Raw genomic sequence first — 26,505 nt, 5'->3', positions numbered from 1 at the left:
TTATGGCACAGACTGGGTACCTCTGGGCAAGCTGAAATTAATGAAGCCTGTGTGATTTTCAGGCTGTTGGTCTGTGCAGCCCCTGCAAGGCAATGAAATCCGGTGCTGCTCCTGTAACCTGCGCTACATGCAGACGTTGTACCAAGGGTCTGCTTTGTGAGGACTCCTGTGCTAGGCTGCCCATATTTTCCTGTCTCTGATCTCACTCTGTCGAGGCATTTTAAACCTACTGTCATAAAAAAGTTTCTGATTGTTCCCATCGTCACTGCCCTGCACGACCTTCATCACATACTGTATTCCTACCCTGGCAAAGCTAATAGTCTCCCAGAGACGGGCACCTCCCTCCCCAGTCTCTCTGTCTTCAAGGCTGCAAGATTTTCAAGTTAGTTCAAACCAAAAACTCTCCTCTGTTTTCAGCATTCTCTTGTTCTCGGTCTCTGAAAATATAGCTCATGTTCATTTATTGCAAGTCCCCATTAGAACTGAAAAAAATGCTTCCTCTTTTGTGGTGTTTGCTGTCCTGGAGCTCAGCCATGCAGTGGCTGCCTTCTCCCAGCACAGCTCAGCAGAGCACGAGGAGGTGCCAGCGCTGGAAGGCACAGCACAGGGCTGCCCACCACAGGCGAGGATCCTGCCCGCATGGGCTGCAGAGTACCAGCTTCTGCTGTGCGGCCAGCAGCCTCAGCCGGGCTGGAAGGAGGGGGACAAGCCCTTCTGCGGGCACTGCTGGGCCGTGGTACCATGTACGGTGACTGTCGGGCAGTGCTGGGACTCCAGCGGAGCAGGGAGTCCCACAGAAGCTCTCGCTGTGGCTCTGCAGCAGAACCTGTGCGCTCAGGTCAGCCCTGCTCTGCGATTGCTCTTACAGAGCTCAGAGACATGGGTTGCTGCCCAGACTGGGCAGAATGCCTCCTTGGCAAAGGGAAGACTTGTCAGGGCAAAGCTCACTTGCAGGCTGCTCATTTTGTCCCACTTCTAGGTGGCATGGAGCACACTTGGTAGATTTTCACAATGAGTTCCTTCTTGAAAGCTTCAGAATTCAATAGCATTAAAAAGGTGACTTTCATGTTACTTTTCTTTTCACTGCTAAGAAGTGAAATACTACTTTAACACTTTGCAGTGACTCTACACATTTCAATGACTTTTTACTCCTAAGAGGCATTAAAATATTCTCTCCCAAATATTTTTTCATTCCTTTTACTGTTTGTTCCTAGAAGTTACTTGATCCTATGTAGCCTTACAATGGTTTGCTGGGTTCAAATGGACCATAGTACAAACCACTTCACAGCTTAGCACCAGGTCCCAGTCACAGTTCCAGAGGCCCCTGACTGTTGCTGTTGCTTGTGGAATTGCTAACTTTGATCGGAGCTTTGCAAGAGTGGACTTGCTGACAAAGCTAATGGGTTTGCTGCCAAGCAGGTTTCTAAACACCAGATTTTAAGAAGTATCTAGCACCTAACATGTCTTATAGGGACACCAAAGACATATATTTGAAGGTCTATAGTGTCAGAAGTGGTTATCATTTCTGAAAATTTGAGTACTCCGTGCTGAAATAACAGCTGGGATTCCCTGGGGCATGGTCACAGAGGGTAGCTCAGAATTTCATTTGGGTGGGTGGATAGGGTGGATTTTTTTTTTTAATCCCTGGCTGAAAAAGGAAAGCCCAGACCACCACTGTAATGTTCACATGATCTAACGAGGGCTCACCCTTCTTCATGACTGGTCCAGCTAACTCCTGAAAACAGGCTTACATAAGAGAAACAGGAGGTATCTATCTTTAAAACACAAGAACAAGATTAGTGGAGATTAATTTCTGCTCAAGGGCTAAGCCACCTCTAAATCAAAGTTTAAAGTTTCTTCAGGAATGGACAGGGGCAATTCTCTTCAAAGCTGATCTTGTTTAAAAGATCTTAAATGGAAACACCTTGCCACATGGGAGGGTGATGTAATTATCACAACTATGGATGCTCATGGCAGTGTACAGAGCACAGCTAGAGCTGGTTTCCCCAAACTCCATATATCTAATATATAAATGTTTTTGTCAGAGATTAGTCAAATCTACACTTTCCTTACACTCCAAGCAAAGAGATCAGCACCTCCAGCCAGTGGTTCTTCTGCTGCAAATGACCAAATTAGAGAAGACAAATTTTATGCCCACAGGCTGTGTAGCAAGACACCTTAGGGCCACAAATACTTAATATAATATTTTCTCGGTAATGAAGGAAACAGTAATCAGGTTTTAATCTTGTTTTAAAGAGAACTTGACCCCGTAGTGGCAGCAATCAAGGATGGAGATGAAAAAGCAGTATGTAACATGATGAAATCAGGAAAAGACCTCTCTAAACCTAATAAGGACGGCTGGATACCCCTCCATGAAGCTGCGTACTATGGCCAAGTGGGTTGCCTGAGCCTGTTGCAAAAAGGTCAGTGAAGTTAAAACTAATTCATTACAAAAGGGAGAAGAAGAATACAAATAAACTAAAAAGAAGGATTAGCAGAAGCCCAGTCCTTGCCTGGGACTGTATGTGAAGTATTTTTTCAAGCTAACTGTATATTAATTTCACCTTCTCTTTGAGAATAGTTTCCAGACTGAAGCCTCTAAAAATTAGGATCTTCGGGAGAAAAATGTATGTTGAGAGGTTTTGCCGAGCCAGGATTTCTCACAGTAAAGCCTTGTAGCTGATCTCTCAGCTGTTGTGAACTGCTTGGCTGTCGTAGCTGACAGCAATTGCCCCAGGTCCCACCAGCTGCAGATCCAGCCCAGCGCTTCTTTGTTGGTGCTCGAAGGTGGTTAACTACCATAGTTTGCATTCAAGCTAGTACTGAAGAGCAGCTTTCAGTTACTCAGCAGCTTTCAGTATCACTAGTGATAGCTGAACATTTTAATCTAAATTGCTACTGATTTACACACTTAATCTGAGGTATAGTGACTTTATAGTGTCTGCTTATTTGCGCATGGAAAAGAAATAAATAATGAAAACTCACCTCAGACTAGAAGGATTTTGAAAGGTGATGGTGCTGCAGATATTTGTGTACTTACTACATGCCATAATGACTTTGGGCTGGCCATTTACTCACAGCATACCCTGGCACAATCGACCAGCGCACACTCAATGAGGAGACAGCTCTCTACTTGGCCACCAGCCGTGGCAACCTGGATTGCCTGCTCACCCTGCTGCAGGCTGGGGCAGAGCCCGACATCTCTAACAAGGCCAGAGAAACACCACTCTATAAAGGTGAGTGGCTGTGTTTCCAGGGAGGCTGAGCTCTTCTGGAGCCACCGAGACAGAGCTGCAGGTGCTCTTGTGATGTGGGGCTAAAACTCAGCAATTAGCTCCCATTTTGCACGTTCCTCCAGAAGTCCTCTGTCTCTTACATCTGATCTGCCATGTCATGGACTCTCTTCTCATCCCCATCAGAGACGGGGTTAGTGGCTGCCCTGCGGGGTGCAGGCTGGAGCATGGTGCTGAGGGTGGGGTGTGTGTTTTTAGTGAGGGCCTAAGCACTGGGTGTCTGCACAATGTCCCAGACTTAGAGAAAGCAGGAATCTGGACAGTACAGGAATATGTACGCTTTTCTAAACAGCAGGACTTAAGTAGCTGTTAGAGGTGGGGGTACAGCACTGGTAGACATGCCAGTGATTCATATACTGTGTGGGCCAGGCCAGGCTGTGTGCTATGAGATGCATAAGGTTATAAACAATTCAGTGAGGTAGATAAAGTGTTTAATGTGGACAAACGATTTTGCTGCTAGTCAGTAGAACAGCATTACATTCATGATATCACAAAGATTCAATGGAGGTGATCTCTCACACTTCATGTCCCTTCCTCTTTTATTGACTACCCTTGTCATGACTATTTTTAGCACTCTAAACCAGTAAAAAGCTCATATCACTGACTTTAACAGGAATCTTGCCTCCAACTTTGGATACCTGACATTAGAGCTGCTTAGTTTAAAACACCTTCCTTTTAAAATTCTGACTTATAGTCAGCTGGAGGAAAGCTGTTCAAATGTACATTAAACACACAATAGTCATATAAGTAGTACTCGTAGTAACAATAACAATAACACTAATAGGAAAACTCCTTTTAGCCAGAGAAAACCTATTATTAAGCATGTGCTAGTGTTGATGCAAAAATCTTCTGGTCTATCCTCCAGCAAAAAATGAGGTAAAATTTATCATAACAAATTAGTCATCCCTAGTAGGGATGTAAGTTAGACTCTGCAGATCTATGCATATGTAATCACAGCAGTGCCTAATCAGATAGATGCTTTCAGTATCTATGAGTGACATCTATGTTTGGTAGAGGAAGCAGTGGCAATGATGTCCCAAGGAAAGAATCAAAACCAAAAGGCAGGATCTCTGTGAGAAGACAACACTATTATTTCAAAGAAAAAACCAATTGCTATGGAATGTGCTGGTCTTTCTGCACATTGTACAAAAAGCACTAATTGGTGGTTGTAAAAGTGACTGCTTATTCTAGGTACTTTTGGTTTGGGGTCCACACTGAAAAAATATGTAAGAAGCCTCGTGATTTGGGATTCAAAGAGCAGTGGAACAAATTGATAGAATAAAAATCAACAAAATACTATTAATTATCAAGAAAATGCATTTAGCTCAGAATGATCCTGAACTATACATCTTTGCAGGCCAAGAAAGTGTTACCCACTCACATAATTATTGTTTTCTAAGGATCCTTTTCTGCCCACTGTTTGTTTGAGCTTTTTTTTTTTTCCCTGTCTGTATAGAGCTTTATCTGCAGTGCAGGGCAGTAAGATACAGAGACAGTTTGCACTGAATTTGAGAAGAAAGTCTTCTGGTCATGTGATTTCTGTAACACATTTGTCCTTCATAAATTATCCCCTGTGCCTTGCAACCTCCCTGTGTCACTGCGGTGTCCAGTTGGTACAAATGTGCTGGTCTGGATTCCCCTCAGTACCAGGCTTGGCACAGGTACTGCACAGGACTCTTAGCCTCCCTCAGGTCCTGGCTCAAGACTGAATTCACTGCACATCATTTATGAGCTCCACACAGTCTCATTTGGCAACAGCCTTGGCCCTCACATTGACCTAGGTCAATCTTTGATATTCACTATGGTCCAGTTGCATTATATTGCTTTCTGCTACATGAAACGGGTGCCACAACACCCAGAATCTTTTCAGAAAACCATCCCTTTTTCCCAAAACAGCCTGTGAGCGCAAGAATGCAGAGGCTGCAAGACTCCTGGTACAGTACAATGCTGATACCAACCATCGTTGCAATCGAGGATGGACTGCTCTCCATGAGGCTGTCTCCCGAAATGACCTGGAGATCATGGATATCCTGGTGAAAGGGGGTGCCAAGATTGAGTCTGCAAATACCTATGGGATCACTTCTTTATTTGTGGCAGCTGAGAGTGGGCAGTTGGAAGCTTTGAGATACCTGGCAAAATGTGGTGAGTACAGATGAGCTGCTACATGCCTTTGCTCATTTAATTCTTAATTTTTCAAAGTTCACATTAATTCTGCCTAGCTCATTTTTTCTGGAGACGAGGCCTAGCTTGCAGAGGCGCTGAAAACCCTTTTGCTCCAGATGGCTGAATTGTGCAGGGTCTTTGAGACAGCATGGTCTAGATAAATGTGCTGCTTCATCATTCATTTGTGGCCACCTACTTTGGGAAGTAATATGGTGCTCTCTAATTGCACTACCTGACAACTTTCAAAACCCATATCGCTGCACACATGTAGCCTAAAATCCATAAGAGACAACTGTAGGTGGTAATACATGGCAGAAGTTGAACATTAGCCAACCCCGTCTGCTCACGAACATATGCAAGGTTAGCTCTCCTCTGCTAACGAATTCTGCTGAAAAATAAAGTACTATTGTATAGTTAACGGGTATACATGAAGGAGAAGCGGACTTGCCCTCCCTCACGTGTATGTGTTCAAACACATATACAGAGTGAATCTTTTACTGCTTCACTCATGTAAAACAGTTTTACAATAAACACAGCATATTTTACTACTATTTGGAGGCATATTCTATTTTCAATATGGGATAATATCTTCGGTGTAGGCAAGAACTGGGTCCTGCATTTGTGGAACAAGAGCTAAACAGTGATGAAGATAAGAAAAACTTCTGAAGCCATTAATATAGTTAAGAAAGACATGACAGTTGGGGAACAAAAAATGTGTTCTGCTGTCCAGATAGCATTGTCAATTCAGTTTTATATGACCAGTTATTCCATCATACTGCCTACAATATTGGAAGCTAAGCCAGAACATGATTTGTGTTTCAGCTTAGATAGATATTAGGATTTTCTTAAAGTTCAATTTTGAGAAAAATACACAGGAAACAATCCAATAAAACTGTCCAATTTTTTCAGGTCCTGAAAAGCTCCTCTGAGAATCCCAGAGATGATATCACGGCATTGTTTATGATGAGCAACCTTCATCATAAAAAGGATTTCTTTTTAATTTCATTTTCATTAGGAACATAGCCCTGTGTTATGTTTTGTCACTGGAGTTCTCCTGATGTTTCCAGCTACAACATCTTCAAAAGGCCAAACACAACACAGATGTTTCAGTTTGGGGTGCCAGCACAGGGAAATGTTCTCTTTGGCAGGGAGTTTTCATGATCAAACGGGAGACTGATTGGCTTCTTTATTGGGTTTTAGAAGCAAAACTCCAGCAAACTGTCATTCCCATTTAGAGTACACATAGAGCAGCCTTCCTGAAGACACCATGGTACAGTATATTACAGTCAAACCCTAGGCTTTGAGACCTTAAGTATCTAGCACAGCAAAAGCTAGATTCCAAATTGTTTGTGGCCAAAAAGTATTAAGTCTTGGTTTATTCTTGCATGTTGTTTGTTAAGTCAAGCACACACCAGAGCTCAAGAAAAAAATGTCCCAAATAATCTAGTAGTTCATTAATAATACTTTTCTTGGTAAAACTTACAATTTGGAGCCTAACTTGGACCCTTGTGAAACTAGGAGATATGGCCACAGGTATTGAGTTTTGACATAAAATATCAACTGACTAAGGCATGCCCAAATAAAAGCTAATTAAAGTTGATACTCTCTACTATGCTGATGTCATATTATAGACTCCTATTTTAACCTGGATATGCACTAATATTAAAATATATTATAAATGTATTTAAAGTGTGAATATATAGAGTATAAATATATATAAATACAAATAAATATGTATAATAAATACATAGTAATAGAATTTTGGAGAGCACCTATTTTGATCATCTGGTCCAAACTCCTGCTCAAGAATAGTGTATATACATAGTGTAAACACATAAATACTAATGGAATTATTGTGTCCAAAGAAAAGGCCATGCTACATAAAGAACATCACATTTTAAAGCTTTTGCCTTTGAGATACAGCTGAATGGAGCCTGGATTTAGGACTAGGAGCTACTGGTTGCCACCCTTGTTAAACTCTTCCTCCTAAAATTCAGATCATATTAAAACAAGTGGAGATCTATGATATAGCTGTATAAAACTGAAATGACTATATCACCTTTTCATTTTTTTCTGATGTGACCTCATTTGCATATTTTTCCAGCATATTTTGTAGCTCCAGTGTCATGGAGATAGATATGTTCATTAAAAGTATGTTGTTTCCATCTGATTTAACTTCTTGGTGCTGCAATTTTTTTTTCCCTTCTTAGGTGCTGATATAAACACTCAAGCCAGTGATAACGCCTCTGCTCTTTATGAAGCCTGTAAAAATGGACACATACCTATTGTGGAGTTTCTTTTGTCCCAGGGAGCAGATGCTAACAAAGCCAATAAGGATGGACTGTTGCCTCTGCACATTGCAGCCAAAAAAGGGATTTGCGAGTAAGTTTTAGTTCATTTCGTAGTTCTGTCTTTTAGACAAGAATCCAAAGTGCTTATAAAAAGGGGATGTAATGTCCCAGACCAAATTCTGAACGTTCTGAGCAAGGGAGCTGCCAGTTGAGAACTGGGCTTTCTGCTTGCAGAGCTCAGGTTGGAAACTGTTGGCAGGTTGGGATGGGAAGGGTGGGATGGGATGGGATGGGACGGGATGGGATGGAGCAAGCAGGAATGTGAGGTGCAAGATCCCTTTAGCTTTGCTAAGATATCACATATTACAGATAAATAACCTCATTTATCTTTGAAGTGGATTAAACTGAGTTCCACAAAATATGCTTGAGATAGAATAAAAAAGCATCTGCACATGGGGAGCAGGGGATTAGTCCTCCATAGCCATTGCAGCATAGTTTGCAATCACTTTCCTACATGAGCTCATTGTGATTCTGTACAAGCAGAACACGCTGCATTCACCTCTGGTTTGTTCAGGTTTTATTTACAATAATTCAAATGCTGACAGCAGGAAGAGTTTAAGTGAATTCTAGGGCATTAGTGAGACTGTTGCTAGAATATGGTGTCCAGTTCTGGTATCCTCCCTTTTAGAAACCTTTCAGGAAACTGGAAAGGCTTCAGAAAAGAAGTACAAGATTTACTCACAGTCTGCAAAATATACTTCATTAGTGAGTGATTAAATGAGTCTTAAATGTAATAGACATGGATAAAACGATCCAGTGGTTTGTTTCTGAAATGAAAGGTGTTTGTGATAGAGCTGAACACATTTTTAAAACAGTGGGAAAGTAACTAACAGAAAAAATAACCAGGAATTGGGTAGATTTACCAGTCCTCACTGAAGTAGAGGTGTTTATATGAGGAGGAGAAAATCTGCAGCCTATGATAAAGGATATAAATTTAGAAGATGCTGTCTAGGGATAGGATTGTTGCACTGTCATGTAAATAGTGTTTACCTAGTTCTTTCAAGACTTGGGACATTGCAGCATGCTTCTGAGCCTGAACTCCTCAACATTCACTTCTGATCCAAGGACAAGTTTTAGCTCTTGCCTTTAACTCCTGGCTGCTGGAAGGGTGAGTGGCCCACAGCTATTTTTGCAAAACGCAGTCATATCTTGCAGTGACAGACCTTTCTGATGACTCTAGTGGACTCTTCTAGCCATCGCAGTTTCTATCAAAATCCTTTCAGTAATAGACAAAGGAGACAATATAAACAACTGCAAAGACACTTTCTGGATAGTAAACCTATATTTGCAAACAATTGCTAGAGCATCTTATACGTTTCACGATGTCTGAGGAATTAAGACTTTGACAGAACTACACCTTATCATAGCATCTTTTATCCTAGTGTTTAGGTCTCCTTGGCAATCCTGATTAAGCTTCTCAAATCACTTTGATAGACCTGAGGATATTTTTCTGTAATTGGAGCAGGTCTGCTTCTTTGTGCAAGCTGTGTATTCTACAGGCTAGCTCAGTGTGAATTTCTGCAATGGGTTTATACACTTACAGCATGTATATGAATACCCTGCATAGACAAATGCAGGCATGATTCAAAATTTTCTCCAGGTTTTGAGTCACGAAGACATTTTATTGAAAACAAACATGGTTTAGATGAGAAATGCGCCAGAGACAGAACCCAGCTCCAGGTGCTTACTTTCAAAAAAGTTCATCTGAAAGCACAGTAAATTGGTCTGAATCCAGTTTGCATATAGACCCTGGACCAGCTGTCTGAATCTTTTCATTCCCTGTATAGTTCCACACCCTGACCTGAAAATTAATTTATATGGAAACTCTGCAACCAGGGTCCATCCCAACTTTATGAAAGAAAAGGCCTGAATCAGACCTCACATCTATTATTCCAAACAATCAGCAGCATAAATAAGACCAGAATTCAGCCCAAACTCTAGGTTCCTTCACTTGTAAAAGACTGTGCACAAATTTTTGTGCACAACTGCTGCAAACTAAGTGCAAAAAAAAAGAAAAAAAGAAAAATGTCTTCTCTTATAAATATTTATTTAAATGACAAAGCTTTAGCCCAATTGGCTGATCTTCCTTAATTCCTTTGGTATTCAGTAAAATAACACCCTTCACAGTGACCTCTCTTTGTATTCCTGCAGATTTAATATGTAATTCTGCAGGAATTCCACACTTCAAATTTTTGCCAGAGCACAAAGGCTCCCTACTATCAAAAAACTAAGAACGTGATCCCAAGGCTCAACTGTCAACTCTTGTTGCTTGGTGTTTGTTTATTTTAAATGACACCTTGTCAATACTGACCTGACATTCATAAGGGTGATCTCATCAGCTGTAGGACTACTGCAAGCAGTCATTTAACTCCTTCCCCCTCAGAACTGAGATGCTGAGAAGGGAAGACTTTGTGAAGTGTGGGCAGATTTATTAAATAAATGCAAGTCAATAAACTCTTGGCACACTCATACTAAAGATGCTCTGCCTCCTCCTCCATATAATTTCTAACAAATAGAAATCACAGAAGCAAGCGTCAAGGATGAAGGGGGGCTCAGCACTCTTTCAAAACTGTGCATGAAGCTCAGCCCTGTGACAGACATGGGACATGATCTGGCTTCTCCGGCCTTGGCTGCCTTTGCTTGAGCTGCCTTCTCCCTCTAGACAGACAGGAGAGACTGTAGAGGTAGAGGCACCCTATTACTGAACCAGCTCACTTTGGAGGATGAAGAAAAAAGACAGGTTCAAGCTGCAAAATTAAACTCTGATGCAAATTTGATGGTTCCTGCTTTTGCTCCCAAAATAAGTCTGGGGTACAGGTCTGGCAGACTGCAGCATTTGGAGCCAGAACCTCAGTGTGGCATCCCTGCAGCGAGGCTTAGGTCTCCCTTGCAGACAGAAATGACGCAGTGCCTCTAACTCAGATGTGAAATGCTGGCCGAAGCACATGAGACTGGAGGCAAAGAACAAAACAGACTCTTAAATCTTCAAAACAGTTGATCATGGGATGACTAATGCTGGCACTTGACATGGTGTCCTCACAGCGCTCTGTGCCCTTTTCATTATTATGGCTCTTAGAGAACATTTGCTAATGGTGGGAAGTTGCCAGCTCACCAGCACCCAAACCTCCTGCTCCCTGGTGAGTGTCACAGTACTGGAAGGTTAGTGAGGCTACTTGGAGAAAAAAAAAAAAAAAAAATAAAAAGCCTAATTTCCCAAGATATTTACATAATTTTAAAAGCCTTTTTGATTAAAAATGAGATGTAGAAGTAACCTGGAGACATCAACAGTCCATCATGTAAATAGGAACATAATCCTTCAACTCTTATATCAGCTCTTGGGAAGGTTGGAGGCTCAGTCTTTCACAGGATCATTCAGAGCATCACAGACAAAGGTTTTCCTGAGACTAGTGCTTACATTTGGTTTAGTTCATTATGTAAATATATGTTTGACGGCCCAGTGTTGTGACCAGCCATGGTAGTCAAGCTGAAGATATGCAGTATTTTAAAGGAGAAGCAGTATGTGGTAGGAAACTGAGCTTTGCATATTCATGTGTTATAAGAGCTGTTGACTGCTAGATAGAGGATTCTGCATGGGAGGAAGAAGAGGACAAGAAGGTGTGCTTAGCTTGCTGGCTTCCACAAGTTCATTTTTTAGATATATAGGGCATCTCCAGAGACAGCAGGCAGACTCAGGTTGAATGGTCCCTAGTCTCTTTCTGGAAGTAGCTTAAGGTAACTTTTCTGCATTTACAGAATCAACCTAGTGCCTTAGCTAAACCGCCCAACTTCATGAGCATGAAATGAGGATTTAACCCATGGGGCTGGTCATACAGCTCCAATGACACCTATGGAGACATAAAAATGATCATAGATTTGCAACTGTGGGGCTCCTCTACATCCTATATTTTAACTTCACATTATGTAATGAAAACAGCTTAATTTATGTTACTGTGTTTAAGGACACATCACACTTTCCAATAGCAATCCCTGTTTGCTCCGGTTTAGGACTTGTCTGCATGTTTTTTTCCCTGGCTAAAGCACGGGAACCAGCCTGGAAAATATTATTTCTTTTTCTCCCCCTTCCTAATTGTCCTTTTGGCTCTTCATGATCTGGAATGGAAGTTGATAGCCCCATGGATTTGCCACCACCAACAGCCACACAGTGAGGTCCTCCAGGATGGGGATCAATCCAGGGTAGTAACTAGAAACTAAATATACATTTTATCCTAGCTCAGTCCTGTAGAGAGAGGTTTGGTTTCAATGTCCTTTCTGGTCTCAAGCTTCTTGCTGTGGCTGTGACCCAGGAGACATACTAATGCCTTGTTCTGGTGCCCTTCTCTGCTGAGCAATAAAGCAATCCTGATGGAGGTGGGGAGATACAGCCTCTCTGATGGCACCTCAGGCCAGAGGCCATGTGCCTGTTCCTCCAGTTCTACCCACAGCATAACAATGAAGGTACAGAATGTCTGGGAGATCCTGGTTGAGTGTCTGCCATTTGTACTCTGGCAGCTAAAAGAGTTACAACAGGGTAGGTGATGTGCCAGCACGTCACCTCTTCCACCATAACTGCCCCTATAGGTGCCATTACGCCACAGAAACTGGATTATAATTTCAAAAAGTCTTGTTCCTCCATGAAAGAGGGAGTCACACATCTCAGATTTTTGGCAAGGTAGAAGCACAGGGAGTTACTGACATGTTTCAAGTTCGCACTTTGGTTTCTCTCAGAGAGTGTTGATCCTGTGCCTGAGTTAGCTCTCTCTTCTGGTTACAACCATATAGCTGTGATTTGCTGGATGGTTTTAGATCCCCTAGAGCTCACTGCTGTTCACTGACTATTCACCCGGCAGGATTGTCTCCATGCTGATCCCTGTGACCAGTCGCACCCGTGTCAAGCGCAGCGGCATCAGCCCTCTACATTTGGCGGCCGAACGCAACAATGATGACATCTTGGAAGAGTTGATTGATGCTGGCTATGATGTCAATAGCACTCTCTCTGACGAGCGGTCCTGCCTTTACGAGGACAGACGCACCACCCCCCTCTATTTTGCTGTTTTTAACAACAACATCTATGCCACAGAACTTCTGCTGCAAGCTGGAGCCAACCCCAATGTTGACCTCATCAACCCATTACTCATCTCGATCCGCCATGGCTGCCTGAAGACCATGAAACTGCTCCTTGACCATGGAGCAAACATTGACGCCTATATATCAAGCCATCCCACTGCATTTCCAGCTACCATCATGTTTTCGATGAAGTACCTTTCCGTGCTGAAGTATCTCCTTGATCTGGGCTGTGATGCAGGTTCCTGTTTTGAATGTCAGTATGGAAATGGCCCACACCCTGCATTAAATTACAGACGGGACAGATTTAATGATCCTCAGCTGTCCAAGCAGCCAACTGTAGTACAGGTAAGCAATGTCTGGTCTACCTACAGTACTTCTGAGGACGTCTCCTACTCATGTATCTTGATAACTTTAATGTATATTTTTCTCCCAATCCTGTGGGAGGAAATGCCTTTATTCCTACTTTATTTACAGAGAAAAAAAAAAGTTCAACAAAATCTGTGAATGTTTCGAGTCCATGTTCAATGACAGCAGGAGAGCAGGCAACAACCGCTGTGGTCCTGGCTTGAATTTGGAGTGAATTAGAGCCATCTTGACAACCTTGCCATCAGATCGACAATATTCTTTTCCTCCGGACCTGAGGTGCCAGGAGTGAAGCATGTTTTCTTGACAGGCAGTGTGATATGGATGGTAGCACATGGGTGGTAGCGTATGGGCAGTAGAAACCTACTTGTTTTATTTGCCCTGTAAGATTTGTTTTGTCTGATCAAGAATTTAAGCTCCTGGTTAAATTAAAATTGTCTAGTGGTTCACTTTATGAGGGTAAACTAATTAATGTGAATAGTTGCAGTTTCTGAGTCTCCTGGATAAGGAGCTCTAGAGAGGGGCTTTGACATGCAACACAACAAAGAAATCTCAGCACAGCACTCTTTCTATTTTTCAAAGAACCAGGGAAGAAATAAATCGGCTTCTGTCTAGTTTAAGGGTAGTTTGGAGGGATTCAGAAGAAAGTGTAGTTTAGCCCAAAGAGATGGTCACCAATAAATGCTTCATGGTGGTGAAAAGAATAAAAGAAAACATCACAAGATCCTAGGAAATCTTGATCTTTTTATCAGTCCTGTCTTCCAGAAGACTTTACTCTCCAGTAACATGTCTGGGAAACAAATAAACAAAAAGAAATCTTAAAAAAAGGATTGTAAGTGTCCATGAAAATAACCTCTTATCCCAAACAGAGCTGTCTTCTTGAGAGGGTTGTCACAGCAAAATTGCTCCAGGACACCACATTTTTTCAAAGAAAAATTAATAAAATATATCATCACTAGCTCTTGAACCATGATATGGTAGCATGTAGAGTGAGCAGAGGGTTGGAATTTCAAAGCAAGGAGAGAGGGTTTGTCTGTAGCCCTCTATGATACTCTAACCACTCAGAAACAGTTCTGTTTCTACTTATTTAAGCACCTTATTTCCCTCTGGATCTCACCTACAGCTACTTTTAGTTCCTAACAAAATATTAGATCACTGGCAGAGTCATCACCTCGAAGGTCAGACCACATGAGGCAGACGTAGCAAAAGTTGTGTAAAATTATATCTGTGCCTAGAGAGAGACCACTGAGGGACAAATGCATACAGATAAAAAGCAATCCCTTCCTTCCAATATAATTTTAAATATTCTTCTTACTGCTGGGAGTTTGGCTAACAAAAGTAGGTCTTGTATGGTGGAGCTTCGTGATAGAGGCGCGGTATGGTTTGTATTCTGAAATATAGAGGATCTTACAAAGCTGTAGCCTTCTCCACACAAAATATGTGCATTTTTAATTTTCTTGTATAAAATTACATAAGGATAATAAATCTAAATGATTAATCTTTATACAGTAAAGTCTATGAGCTACTGCAAGCGGATTCGAAAAATGCGTAACTGTAAATCATTACCATTGCTGCTAAATGAGTGTGTCCTGGATAAAGTGAATGTAGAAAAACAGTTGCTGTCTCATTCCATATTTACAGAATAGCAGTGTCAAAACCGTGCACATGGGGAGGGAAATATCCTACTGCCGCGAGAGGGCATTCAGGGCCCTCCCGAGACTGCGAGCAATGTCCCAGCTCCAGAGTCACTTTGTCCCTGAGTCAATGCATTGCCTGTAGTTGCAGGTTTGCATTGTTTTGCTTCATTTTGCTGTACCTCTTTTCCTCCAACATGTTTTGGAACATTTTTTATTCCAGAAAATGTTTTTGAAGGCTGAGCTTTGGAATAGGGAAGAGATAAATAGGCAGGAAAGGTCTGTAGCAGAGACAAGAAAAGGAGAGCAGTAAGATCCCATGTTCTATTGCCCTACGCATGTGTCCTCATTTAAATTCCATCAAAGTGGCATTACTACTTGGAGGTGGTAGTGCAGATTCCCAGTTTGCACGCCCCATGTGTAACTGCATGAAAATTACATATGCACTGTAGAATCACAGCCAGATATACTGAACTTACTGAACTGAACTTCTATAAGCGTTCCAGGTAGGGAACTGTGGGTTACCTGTTGGGATCCTCCCAACATTACTGTATCTAATTTTCTTGGGAAACATTACATGGTGATACACACTGGGGATAAAAAAAAAAAAAAAAAATTAAAAAATCAGAAGAGTAGTAAACACCTCTGTGAATGTTCTCACCTTGAATAAAATGACCTTAAAATTTTTTGCAGCTCTAGTGTTTCCTAGGTGAGCTAATATAATTTTACTTCTGAATGAGAGTATCCACACAAGAGTTTAATGCATTTTGATTTAGGGCTTATGCATGTATAATCAAATGTGATCTAGTTACAGGAGTTTAAACTGAAAGAGATTTAAGCTGGTGCATTTCTTTCCTGTTTGGGATGGGCTTGGTGGGTGCCTGCAGACAGTCTCAGTGACTAAGCTGATGGATGGTGCTTAAATCACCATTATTCAGTTGGGTTCAGCCATGTGCCTGAGTTCTTATCCGCACAGCGTGATTTAATTCATCTTAAATTTTCTGACTGCTCACATGCAGATAAGTCCATAGATATCTTCATTATACTCAGCACCCTAACAGAGATAGATGAAGTTGTCTGGTGCAATATACATATTTAGATGAAAGAGGGAAGAGAAGTCACTACTTTTTTGAAATGAGACTGCTTAAAGTCAGGTCCTTAAGTCTGTTCTTCAGTATCTCCATAAGCAGCCCTCCATGCAACGGCTCTGATTTGCCTGATCCAGGGCTGAGTAAGGAAGATGCTTCTGTATTAGGCTCAGGATTGTTCTCCCATGGGCAAATAAAACTGCCTGGCATCCGTCTCTGCCGAGATTTCTCCAGACTTGTTTTTTAGTGAGGTTTTTGTTCCCTAGAAGCTGCAGATACCAGTGGGTTCACCAGAAGCAGGAGGTGCTGCTCTCTGCCAAATCTCCCTCTTTCCCTAAGCCTTCTCTGTGCACAGCTGCCCCACAGAGCCCCTCCCAGGAAGGGAAAGCGACCCAGCACGATGTGCCACAGCACCCTGGGCTGCATGAATCTTTCAGCAGCTCCCTCACTTGCTTGGGGCAAAGCTGTGAGCACTCCTCTGCCCTCCCTTTTCTGTGGATTAGACCCTGTAAACAATTCAGTATTCTTTCCATGCTCCAGAGCTAGGATAACACCAGGGTCTTGTGTGCTCCTGTGGTTGTAAACAGGGGATTCTGTCCTCAGTTGCAAAGAAAAGAAGAGGCTTTAGTTGAAGTTTTCTGAGGAGAAACTGGTAATTGCTCTCACAGATTGTAGAAGGGTGGGACCACCAACACAGTGGGGGCTGTTGCTATCGTTGCAGTTTCCACTGGTGTATTCATGTCCCACTGACTGTAGTCAATCTGTTTTTCCTTTAAGTTTTGTGAAATGGTGTCTACTCCAGAGATGAGTCGCTGGGCTGGGCCAATCATTGATGTTCTCCTGGATTATGTGGGTAACGTGCAGCTCTGTTCCCGGCTCAAGGAGCATATTGACAGCTATGAGGACTGGGCTGTCATTAAAGAAAAAGCAGGTATGGTCAACCAGGAGAGAATCTGGTACAAATAGTCCCACTATTGGATTCAAAATCTCAGTCACCGTCTTGTCTTAGTATTTATCTCTTAAATTAGATAGAATTTCCCTGCTGAGACTGAAATTACATTTTGGACCAGATATGAGGCACTAGAAATGGCTGGAGTGTCATTGACTCTTGTGATGGCAAATGCACATCAGCTGTGAATCTGACCCAATGGGAATGAGCATTGCCAGCACAGGAAAACCCATTTGGCTGCACCTGGGGTGCAGTCAGACAGGGCAGTCAGGCAGCATGACCATTTCCACAGCATCCCAGCAGACACCAGTGGCCTTTAAAGCCTTTACTAATATTCTGCTCTCCTAAACATCCTTTCCCTCAGGGTCCAAATTTTTCATAGACATTATCAGAATTAGTTTTCTGGCACCAAACTGAATTTGGTAATTTTTTTTTCCCACTTTATTTTCAATGTAAAGACTGAGTAGACTCATAGAATCATGGAATAGTTTGGGTTGGAAGGGACCTTCAAAGGTCATCTAGTCCAACCCCCGTGCAATGAGCAGGAACATCTTCAACTAGATCAGGTTGCTCAGAGCCCCGTCCAGCCTGGTCTTGAATGTTTTCAGGGATGGGGCAAGTAACATCTTTCTGAGCAACCTGAGTACTGTGAAGTGGTTTGTTTAAATACTCTTAGAAAGCCCATTGCTCAGGCTGAGATGGGATGCAGCACCCCATCCTCCGGCCTCGCTTCCTTCCCTATGAATAGATGAGCTGCCAGACACATCATCACTCCATTACAGAAAAGCCCCTTTTTTTCATTCCCCTTCCCATGTTCTTCTTACCACTGAGCCAAGTCAAGCTGTCCCTCTCAAGTTTAAACCTGTTATGCTCATGTTTCTGACTTACTTGTCTTTCAGAGCCTCCACGACCTCTTTCCCACCTTTGCCGCATCAAGGTACGAAGCCTTGTTGGAAGAAACCGCATTAAACTCCTTGACACCTTGCCTCTCCCGGACAGACTGATTCGATACCTACAGCATGATTACACACAGTGACCCCAGGCACACTGGACACACAGCAGCTTCCTGGCATGGCACGCAGCGTCATCAGCATGGTGAGGGCAAACCTCTGCACAGTGTGGAGGAATCGCTGCTGGCTTGGTCAAGCACCCTCAGTGACTAATCTCAGAGAAATATGGAGAAGACAGAGAGCTAGACACAGGACTGTTATTAGGTTTTCCAAGAGAAAACACATATGATTCACCTCAGAGCTTTGTCTGTAAAGAACAAGAAATGAGAGTCAACACTGAAAAACAAATAGTGCTGAAGCAAGTATCAATGGGGAATTCAAGGGCATCCTGAGGCTGTGATGGAGCTTAGCATCCTTGCTGTGATCACAATATAGAAATTGTCAAGAGTCAACATATTTGGGAAAACAATCACATTTCCTTCACTAACTGAGATTTTTATTTTAGTTTCTATTTACTTTTTGGATTTCTGCGAAGTGTGCTGGTTGCTAATTTTTAATAACTTGGCACTGTCTTGCTAACATGTTTGCTTTCTTTTTTTTGACCTTTTATATTGAGCAGAGTACTTGATATCTGAACATTCAAAGCTCACAACTTTTTAATAGACTAAAATCCAGAAATGATGATTCCTTTAAAATTCAAGGGAAGGTTTATTTAAAAAGCATGTAAGAATTGTACTTGCACATACTAAATACAGTTCATGTTGTATTACATTTGCAATAAGAGGTAGGTGAAATTCTGCTTGAATTTCCTAGACTGGGTACTTGAAAGCAACTCTGAGCTCTATTTCTTTTTTTTTTTTTTTGGTGGGGGGGCTGTGTGTGTGTGTGTAAATCAGTAAATTAGTAGTAGCTGCTCTGTAACCAATAGCTTTACTCCATGATGAAGGTAGTGTCAGAATAGAATACAGAATAAAGCCCTAGATGAACATGTACAGCAAGTGATGTGGAGAAGAGAGGTATACAGAGAGAGGCAACACTACTAAACCAACTTAACTGTTGCTCCACTAGAAGATCTTGTCCCTACAAAATTCAGCCTCTCTTACCTCCTTGGACCTCTGTGGCTGTAACAATACCACCACTGGAAGAAAAGAGATATTATTTTAAAATTACAAAAGTCATACTTTGAGATTTATGAAAACGAATACCCAGAATTAGGCTTCCAAATCCTTATTCAGGTGCCGAAACAATGCCAAGTTGCTTGCATCAGGTGTAGTTCCACTTAAGCCAATGGGACCCCATTTGGTGTTAGATATTACTGAGGTAGAAAAAAAATTTTAGGATTTAGCCCTGAATTTCCTGACCTTGGGAGTCCGAAGTATCCATTAGCTCCCCTTGTCACTGATGAAAGTTATTATCTCAGCTTCTTTGAAAATTAGGTCACCTATTTACAGCTCAGATCCACGACTGATTTATGGCAGCTTAACAAGTTACCATCTATCAGTTGAACCACTATAATTGTCCGTGAAATTCTTTCATTGAAGTTTTTAACAAGTCACATTCCCTCACAGCTGGGAAGGCCAAGGAGCTCATGAACGGCTACTGGCAGTGACTACAGCTCAGCTGACAGGTGTGACTTGCTGAACCACTGATTTGACCAGTGTCTCATTCCTGACTAGGCACCTAAGGAGTGATGAAAGACCCTAAATTTGGAATTGCATCTCTACAGATCTTATGCTAGAAGCACACTCATTCTCACCTTAGGTGACAAATGAGCTGTGCACCATGGTTTGTTTGGATTCCCCACCAGAGACATGACAGATATGGTTTTGTTTGTTGGCCTGCATACCATCCATGGAATCAGATAGAAATCTAAGTAAGGAAAAAACATTGCACTGAGTTTTATTTGTGTGGAGTTTTATACCTTAACACAAGACTGAAAGTGTGTTGCACACATACAAGTCTGCCTAGGCACAGAAGTTCAGATTCTGTGATGGTTTTGTGTGAAATGTGTTTGGCACTTGTGAGACAGGATGTGAGCAAAAGAACTGGTTATAGCTACGGGCACTCTGTCCATAGCTGTCCATTTCTGAAACACAAAAGAAGTTGGAAAACCAACAGAGTTTCAATTCACCCTGAACAGTGATCTTCATGCAGAGCTTTGGAAAGTCAGGTGAGATTCCTCCACTGCTGAAATTTTGACCAGTGCTTTCCATTTCTACCAGTTTAGGGTCTAATCCTTTTTTTCCTGCAGCACGAACAGAGAATTGCTTCAGGTTGAAGAACTACTGGGCGGAGGGAAAGGGGTAGGGAACAGAAAATCTTTAGACTAGTTTTACCAGTGAAAGCCCTGTATTGGTTAGCAATAACCTGAGAGATAGAAAACCACCTGTGGAGTTTGTGCATCTCTCACTTTATCAGGCTGAGCAGCAAAGTTCTGGGTCTTACTCACTTTGGTATAAATCAGAGGAAAATTTCTTGACATTGAATTAGTGTAGCATTTGGAGTAGTAGAGGGTGATGGATACAGGCACGGTTTGGTGGAGACCATTTACTTAGGCACTTGTTTCATGTACAATGCCAGCCCTGGAGCCTGCTGACTGATAGAAGGATTCACAATCACCAACTGCATGAATAACCACAGGGGTGGAGTTTCATTCCCAAACTGGGAACTTCCCCTGAGCCAACATTCTTACGTACAAAAAAGTCTCATGAGATGCAGTGTCTTTTCATGTCCTTGGAGAAGTCAAAACTGGGTTTGAGTGGAGAAAACATGGAAAATCCATTTCTTCTTTCAACCAAGAGACCTTCATCTCTATTGGGAGACCCATGTCCTGGTTGCTGTCGACCGTCAGTCTTGAGCAGGAGAGTCATTAAGCTGCGGAGCACTGGTCTGATGGGAACATACGGCAACTGAGGGAAAGATTAGGGCACATTGTGCACAGAAACTGAGGAGAGAAGAGCCTGTTTGTGGCGGGGGGAATTAGGTAATCGCAATGTTACTAAGTCTTTTCTGCTTGATCCTTACAGCAAATACACACTCGGTTTACATGTACTTATACTAAATGGAGCCCACTACCTCTCCACTCTGTTCACTGACACAATATTTTGTGCACCATACTGAATCTGCACAAATTCAATATGCATTTAATGCATCTATCTAGGAGTTACTGTGAAAAAACAAATACCCCAAAACCCAAACAAACCAGGCTTTGTAAACAGATCAGTAGTTCTAGTGCAAAATAAAGTGGCTTGTTTTTACTGAGTGCGATAGATAAAGTCCTTCAGAGATTATGACTTTATGTGAAATGTTCTAGGAATATTTCATGATCGGGTTACTGTACTTTTTTTTACTGCAACATGTGCAATTCACTTGATGTTCTTGTGCAGTTTTTTCATTTTATATTTCATTTTATATGAAAGCTTTTTCATTTACCTGTCCCTTCCCATTATTTATAAAAGCTGTTGTGGTTTTAACAGTTTGAATCTGCATTGTTGTAGTAAATAGCAGCTCTCAAATGTTATGTTTCCATCTTTCAAACGAAGTGTGAATGAACAAGTAGATTCTGAAGGGCTATCAGCTGTCCTGAATAGCAACATTGAGCAACCAAACACAAAAATATCCAGGGAAAGTCTGAATCAATCCAAGCTCGAAAAATTAATAATTTTGATGTTAATCTCAGTGGTGAGAGAACAGTAAGTATTGCTAGAGAGGAGATAGAGTTGCTATTCTGTACAAACCTTCTGGAAAGTCTCACACATCCCCATTCAGTGGTTTCTAAACAATTTTCTTCTGTTCGTTTGTGTTTTACTTTGTTGATGCTTCCGTTCAGAGCCTCAGCAAAGACCACAGCCTGCCCTGAGCTGGGGAGGAAAGTTCCATGTCACAAAGGATTTTAAGGGTCTTTTAAAGTAACATCAGTTTAAATCTGAGGGTAAGTGCATAAATATCTGTGTGTTGGAGGTAATTTGGAACGACATGGTTCAATCCCTCATTGTGACTTTAAAACATGCTATTCTACTACATGGAAAATGTACAGCAACATCCATTCAAATAAGAAACAGTATAAAGGAAGAAAAAGAACACAAAGAATTTAATACCCAGAAGGTAGAAACTTGATTTTAACTCTTTCCTTTCTCCGAATTTCTTCAGAAATAAAATTTCTACAGAGGGTACCCACTTTGCCAAGTATTTTAATTTTGATAGAAATACATGTTCTGGTGTGACACTTGTGCACAGCAATCACTGCAATAGCTGTGGCTCATTCCACAACTTGCTCTGATCACCCAGATGGAAATCCAGACCAATGCCAAGGAGGCTGCTCTGCATTGATAGCACTGAGGCAGAGTTCAGCATCTGGCTTCATCTGGATTACAACAGCGACACAGAGCTATTGGTGTGAGAAAGCACCCCTATTTCAATGTAGAAAATTCCTTGCCTACAGCTCTGTAAATTCAGAGCCACAGTTCTCCCATTCACTTAAATGGGGGGATTGCCTCTGGTTTCTCTTAGTCTCCTTGTGGAGACGAACAGAGTTTCCTCATGGATTTTTTCTTCTGAAAAGTAAAAAAGGAAAAGATATCTCCTATCTTCACTTCTGGATCAAGAGCTAACCTGATGTCTTTAATCCTTAGAGCAACTCTTTACCACCATGCACCTTGCAAGCAATTGCAGGTATGTGATACCAAAGCCATTTCTTGCTCTCCTATAGGAGTAGTCTATACAGGCGTGATACGTGTATTAAGTGCTGGTAGCATGGAGAAAACAATGAAAGCCACCTCTGTTTCTACTTTTGGCCTGCTGGCCTAGCGCATTACAGCTGTTGTTTCCATGGAAGTAAACATTATGGGGATATACTGTGAGATTTGGGGAAAGAATGAGCTATTTTTAGCCTGAGAGTAGCTCATATTCTAACAAAAGTTGCAAAGCGGTGATATAACACCAAGAAAGCCCCATCAGAATATCCAAAATTACAGTCTACAGTTGATTAAGATGATATTTTTTTCATGACTGCAATGTACTACGAAGAAATGTTGCCTGTTTATCCCCTTCTGGAGATACCAGGACTCATGGGGAGCTATACTAGCCAGAGGCCAAGCTGATTGAGGCCACTTTTTATTGAATCCTGGGAGAAGTTCCCATTAGCTTCAGTGAGAGCAAAAGACACCTGAGACATCACAGCTGGCCCTTTTCCCTTCCATAATACACTTCTCTTGATCTCAAGTGATTTACTCCAGTATAACTGAATAGATACACAGGCCTGAAGTATTAAACCTTTCAGATATCACGTTTTGTCCTTAGCACCACCTTCTCCATGGTTTTAAGAGAAATCTAACTTTAAAAAAATCTCCTATTAGCTTTTCTAATGCTGATTTGTTAAAATAATTGGGAAAACATCAGACAAGTGACTTGCAGCCAAGTCTTGTGATAGCATCTTAAAAACAGGCAAAATAAAATACGTCTGTGAGCCAGAAATCAAGGCAAGCTATTCTACACACTTTTTTCTTCTATTTTATGGTTTTGTATTCAACTAATTACACAAGTTCTCATCTGTTCTGTTGATGCAGAACAATTCCTGATGCAGAAATTCGTGCTGCTTGTTTGCACCAGCTTAACACTAGCTAATTTCACAGTCCCAGAAGAATTGCTTTTGATTTATATCAGTCTGAATATGCAGAGATTTCACCCCTCATATCTAACCACCAGCTGCAAATCAAACTTGTGTCTACCCACTGGGGCAAAAATAAACAGACTGCATTTGCACAATCACCAAAATAAAATTACCTCCTTTCTTTCCATATTTTTTTTCTTTTAATTATCTCAGTATTTACATACAAGAAGAGCTTAAATCAATTCACAAGCGTGGCTTCTACATTAAATACTGTCCTTCCAGTCTCTTGCATGCAAAAAGAAGTGACCTGAATATCTTGACTTCTCTGGAATTACTTTAAAGCACAAAAAGCTCTTTGAATGGGTCTAAGTCATTTCTTTTTGCTGCTGCTGCCTCAAGGCAACCCCAGAAAGATGTTCCCACATGGAGGAGGTTTCCTAGGTGTTACAAGTGCGGCTGTGAATGGCTCGCAGCCCCGCTCGCCGTGGCTTAGACAATGCCCATCGATGAAAGAGCCCTGGTTTGCCTCACGCTCCGTGCCACTGGCTTCATAAGGCTTATTCCTGATTTATACCCGCGTACTGAGAGGACAGTGGAGCCTGAGTATCTTCCCAGCAGTTACAGTTTTGGTCCAGCCTGCCCATGAGGAAGAGGGTGCGATCCCCGGCCTCCTTCCCACCACCACCCCACCCAGTGCCCGACCAGACATCTCAGTTCACCCTCGGGAGCTGCCGCATTCAGCGCAACTCTGACACTCGCTGCAGCTAAAGATAGCCGAAAACATTGAAAATCGGCGGGGGAACAGCAGGCTTGGTGGGGATGGGTTTCAAAACCACGGGCCTGTAGAGTTTCTGCCCTGTGCCGTCGGCCTCCTTGCAGAAGTTTGGCACCTCCACCGGCAGCGTGGCCGCACTCTTCCTCCACAGCCCCAGCCCCAGGAAGGGCGATGGGGGCAGGCTGCCCAGGGGCTGGTACACCCCTGGCCTGGGGCACGGGAAGGGGCAGCAGGTCCAGGTGCCCACCCGGCCTGAGATGACCCTGGCAGGGTCCTTCTCCCCAGTGTGCAGGGCAGACTCAGGGGGGCTCTCTGGGCCGGTGGTGTCTGAGCTCCGTTTGCTTTTCTTCCCTTCGTAGGGAGGAGGGTCTCTGGAGACTGGGAGCCCCTCGGAGTTGGAGGGGAAGGCCCTTGCTGGCAGGCTCTGGGCTGGCCGCGGCTCTTCCCAGAAGGAGGCAGGTAGCTGTCGCTTCCTCATGGGCACCTGGTCTGGCCTGGAGGCCTCAGGGTTTTGCTCCTGCAAAACCCGTTCCCCAGTGAGGCTCTCCTCCAGCTCAGCTGTCCGCAGCACCTTCTCGGTGGCAGCCCCACCATGGGGGCTGGGATCAGGTGCCTCAGGCTGGGGGCCGTGGCCCCGGTCCTCAGGCCCCCTGCGCCAGCCACATTCAGGGGGTTTGCTGGGGTGGCACCGTGGGATCCGTGAGTACTTCTGAGAAAACCTTTTGAGCTGCTTCTGCAAGTATTTTCTGTGGTCAACCGACCGGCGACAAGGAGCTGACTTATCCAAAGCTGCTTTGATGTCACTGGAGGCCAGGTTGACGAAGTTCAGTAGGGTTTTTACCTCACTGTCAGATGCCATCTCACTGGATGCGCTGTGTAGAGTTTCCCATGAAAAGATTATAATCCTTCGGACAAGCCTTGACAAACCTGTGGAGCACAATGGGCAGATTTAGAGTGGGAAGCTGTGGTTCAAATAGCACCAAGCAAATAGAGAGAGGGTGCAAGGACATGTCAGACTTCCCAGCCACACAAACAAGGTGTCCGTCAACTCACCTCTGCGCCAGCAATCTCCCATCGGAGCTGCTGTGCTCCCACAGCCCACCGCCCCTCACCACTGCCCCAGTACACACCGGTACAAGCACTGGCTCATGAATGCCTGCCAGCCCAGTGTCTAATCTCGTTAGATAGTGCTTAGGTGGAAAGAAGCCGGGGCAGCCACTCCTGCCTCCCTGCAAGCAAGCGCGGACACTCACCCGGCGTGCGGCGGCTTTTCTCGCCGGTGCTGGCGGCTGCGGCGTCGCTGTGGAGAAGAGCCCCTTCCCCGCTAATCTCGTTAGGCAGGTTACACACCGCCAACCTCGTCGGAGGCAGCCAGGGCCCGCCAGTGTTTGGATGCAGTTTAGCAAGCACTTGAGCAAGCTGAATGAATATCGACTCCGGAGAGTTCGGGGCTCTCCCAGGCCAATCAGAAGCCACTTTACCAAATACAAAGCATCCCAATCAGGCATCAGCCTCCCCCCCCCGCATTCTTTGCCATCACAAATTGTCACCATGGGGACAGCCACAGAAAGACAGCTAATAAATACAATTATTTCCCCACAATTTCTACCATTCTCCCCTATCCTCTTCACCCATACTGAGGCCTTTCATTTTAAAAATGACACAATCCAAAGCAAAAATGCTTAGGATGAGTTAGGAAAGTTTACACACCGTTTTCTCCACAGTCCCTGAAGCTGTCTGGGGGCTGATACTAACCATGCTTCATTGGCACAGGACAATGTAATACGGGGGACCGGGCTAGCCTACTTTTAACCGTTCCCCATCAGAGCCTTTTTTTTTTTAAGGGGAGGATGATGTCAGAAAAAGGTAGGAAAGGAACAAATCTCTAAAGAGATGTGCACATATCCATGGAAAGGGAGCTTGAGCGCTCAAGAATCTTGTCTTTATGTTTGCCCCCTCAATTGAGTTACACAAAAGCTGAATTACCCATTCAAACTACCCGGACAAAAGGATGGAGTTGGATAGTACTCTTGCATCTGTAGTCAAACAGTTAGAGACTTAAATCGAGTCGTCATGATGGAGAAAGAGTTAGACAAAGCCCATAGAATTGCCATCAGCAAACATTTTCCTGTGTCATATTAGCGAGTCTCCATGACTCCCCCTGGCCTGGGGACAATAGCACAAGTTTGCACACTCGACTACTGTCACCCTGCCAACGCTGGCAAGGAGCAAAAACAGGACAATCCTTTAAGGGGAAAGCATGCCCG

At 43.0% G+C, this 26,505-nt stretch overlaps 2 protein-coding genes across 3 annotated transcripts in view; one reads left to right on the top strand and one right to left on the bottom strand.

The window, feature by feature from the left end:
• ASB2 (ankyrin repeat and SOCS box containing 2) overlaps nt 1–21,328 on the top strand; it is a 32,377-nt gene extending 11,049 nt beyond the window's left edge. For both annotated transcript variants that reach the window (XM_065840115.2, XM_065840117.2), the window contains 7 exons: nt 2,257–2,423; nt 3,081–3,236; nt 5,190–5,435; nt 7,667–7,838; nt 12,655–13,216; nt 16,734–16,887; nt 17,805–21,328. In XM_065840115.2, coding sequence (XP_065696187.1) covers nt 2,257–2,423; nt 3,081–3,236; nt 5,190–5,435; nt 7,667–7,838; nt 12,655–13,216; nt 16,734–16,887; nt 17,805–17,941 — 1,594 coding nt within the window. In that variant the 3' untranslated portion in view covers nt 17,942–21,328. The remainder of the gene's footprint in view (nt 1–2,256; nt 2,424–3,080; nt 3,237–5,189; nt 5,436–7,666; nt 7,839–12,654; nt 13,217–16,733; nt 16,888–17,804) is intronic.
• Nucleotides 21,329–22,031: 703 nt separating this feature from the next.
• Nucleotides 22,032–25,630, bottom strand: FAM181A (family with sequence similarity 181 member A). Its single transcript, XM_065840034.2, has 2 exons — nt 25,492–25,630; nt 22,032–25,165 (listed from the first exon to the last, which is right to left on the bottom strand). Exon 2 carries the CDS (start codon nt 25,095–25,097, stop codon nt 24,228–24,230), a length of 870 nt encoding a protein of 289 aa, XP_065696106.1. The 5' UTR covers nt 25,098–25,165; nt 25,492–25,630; the 3' UTR covers nt 22,032–24,227.
• Nucleotides 25,631–26,505: the final 875 nt, after the last annotated feature.

The sequence above is a fragment of the Patagioenas fasciata genome, chromosome 5 (genome assembly GCF_037038585.1).
Source record: "Patagioenas fasciata isolate bPatFas1 chromosome 5, bPatFas1.hap1, whole genome shotgun sequence".
Taxonomy (NCBI): Eukaryota; Metazoa; Chordata; class Aves; order Columbiformes; family Columbidae; genus Patagioenas; species Patagioenas fasciata.
The sequence above is the reverse complement of the archived record's forward strand: the minus strand, read 5'-3'. Positions and strand labels throughout refer to the sequence as shown.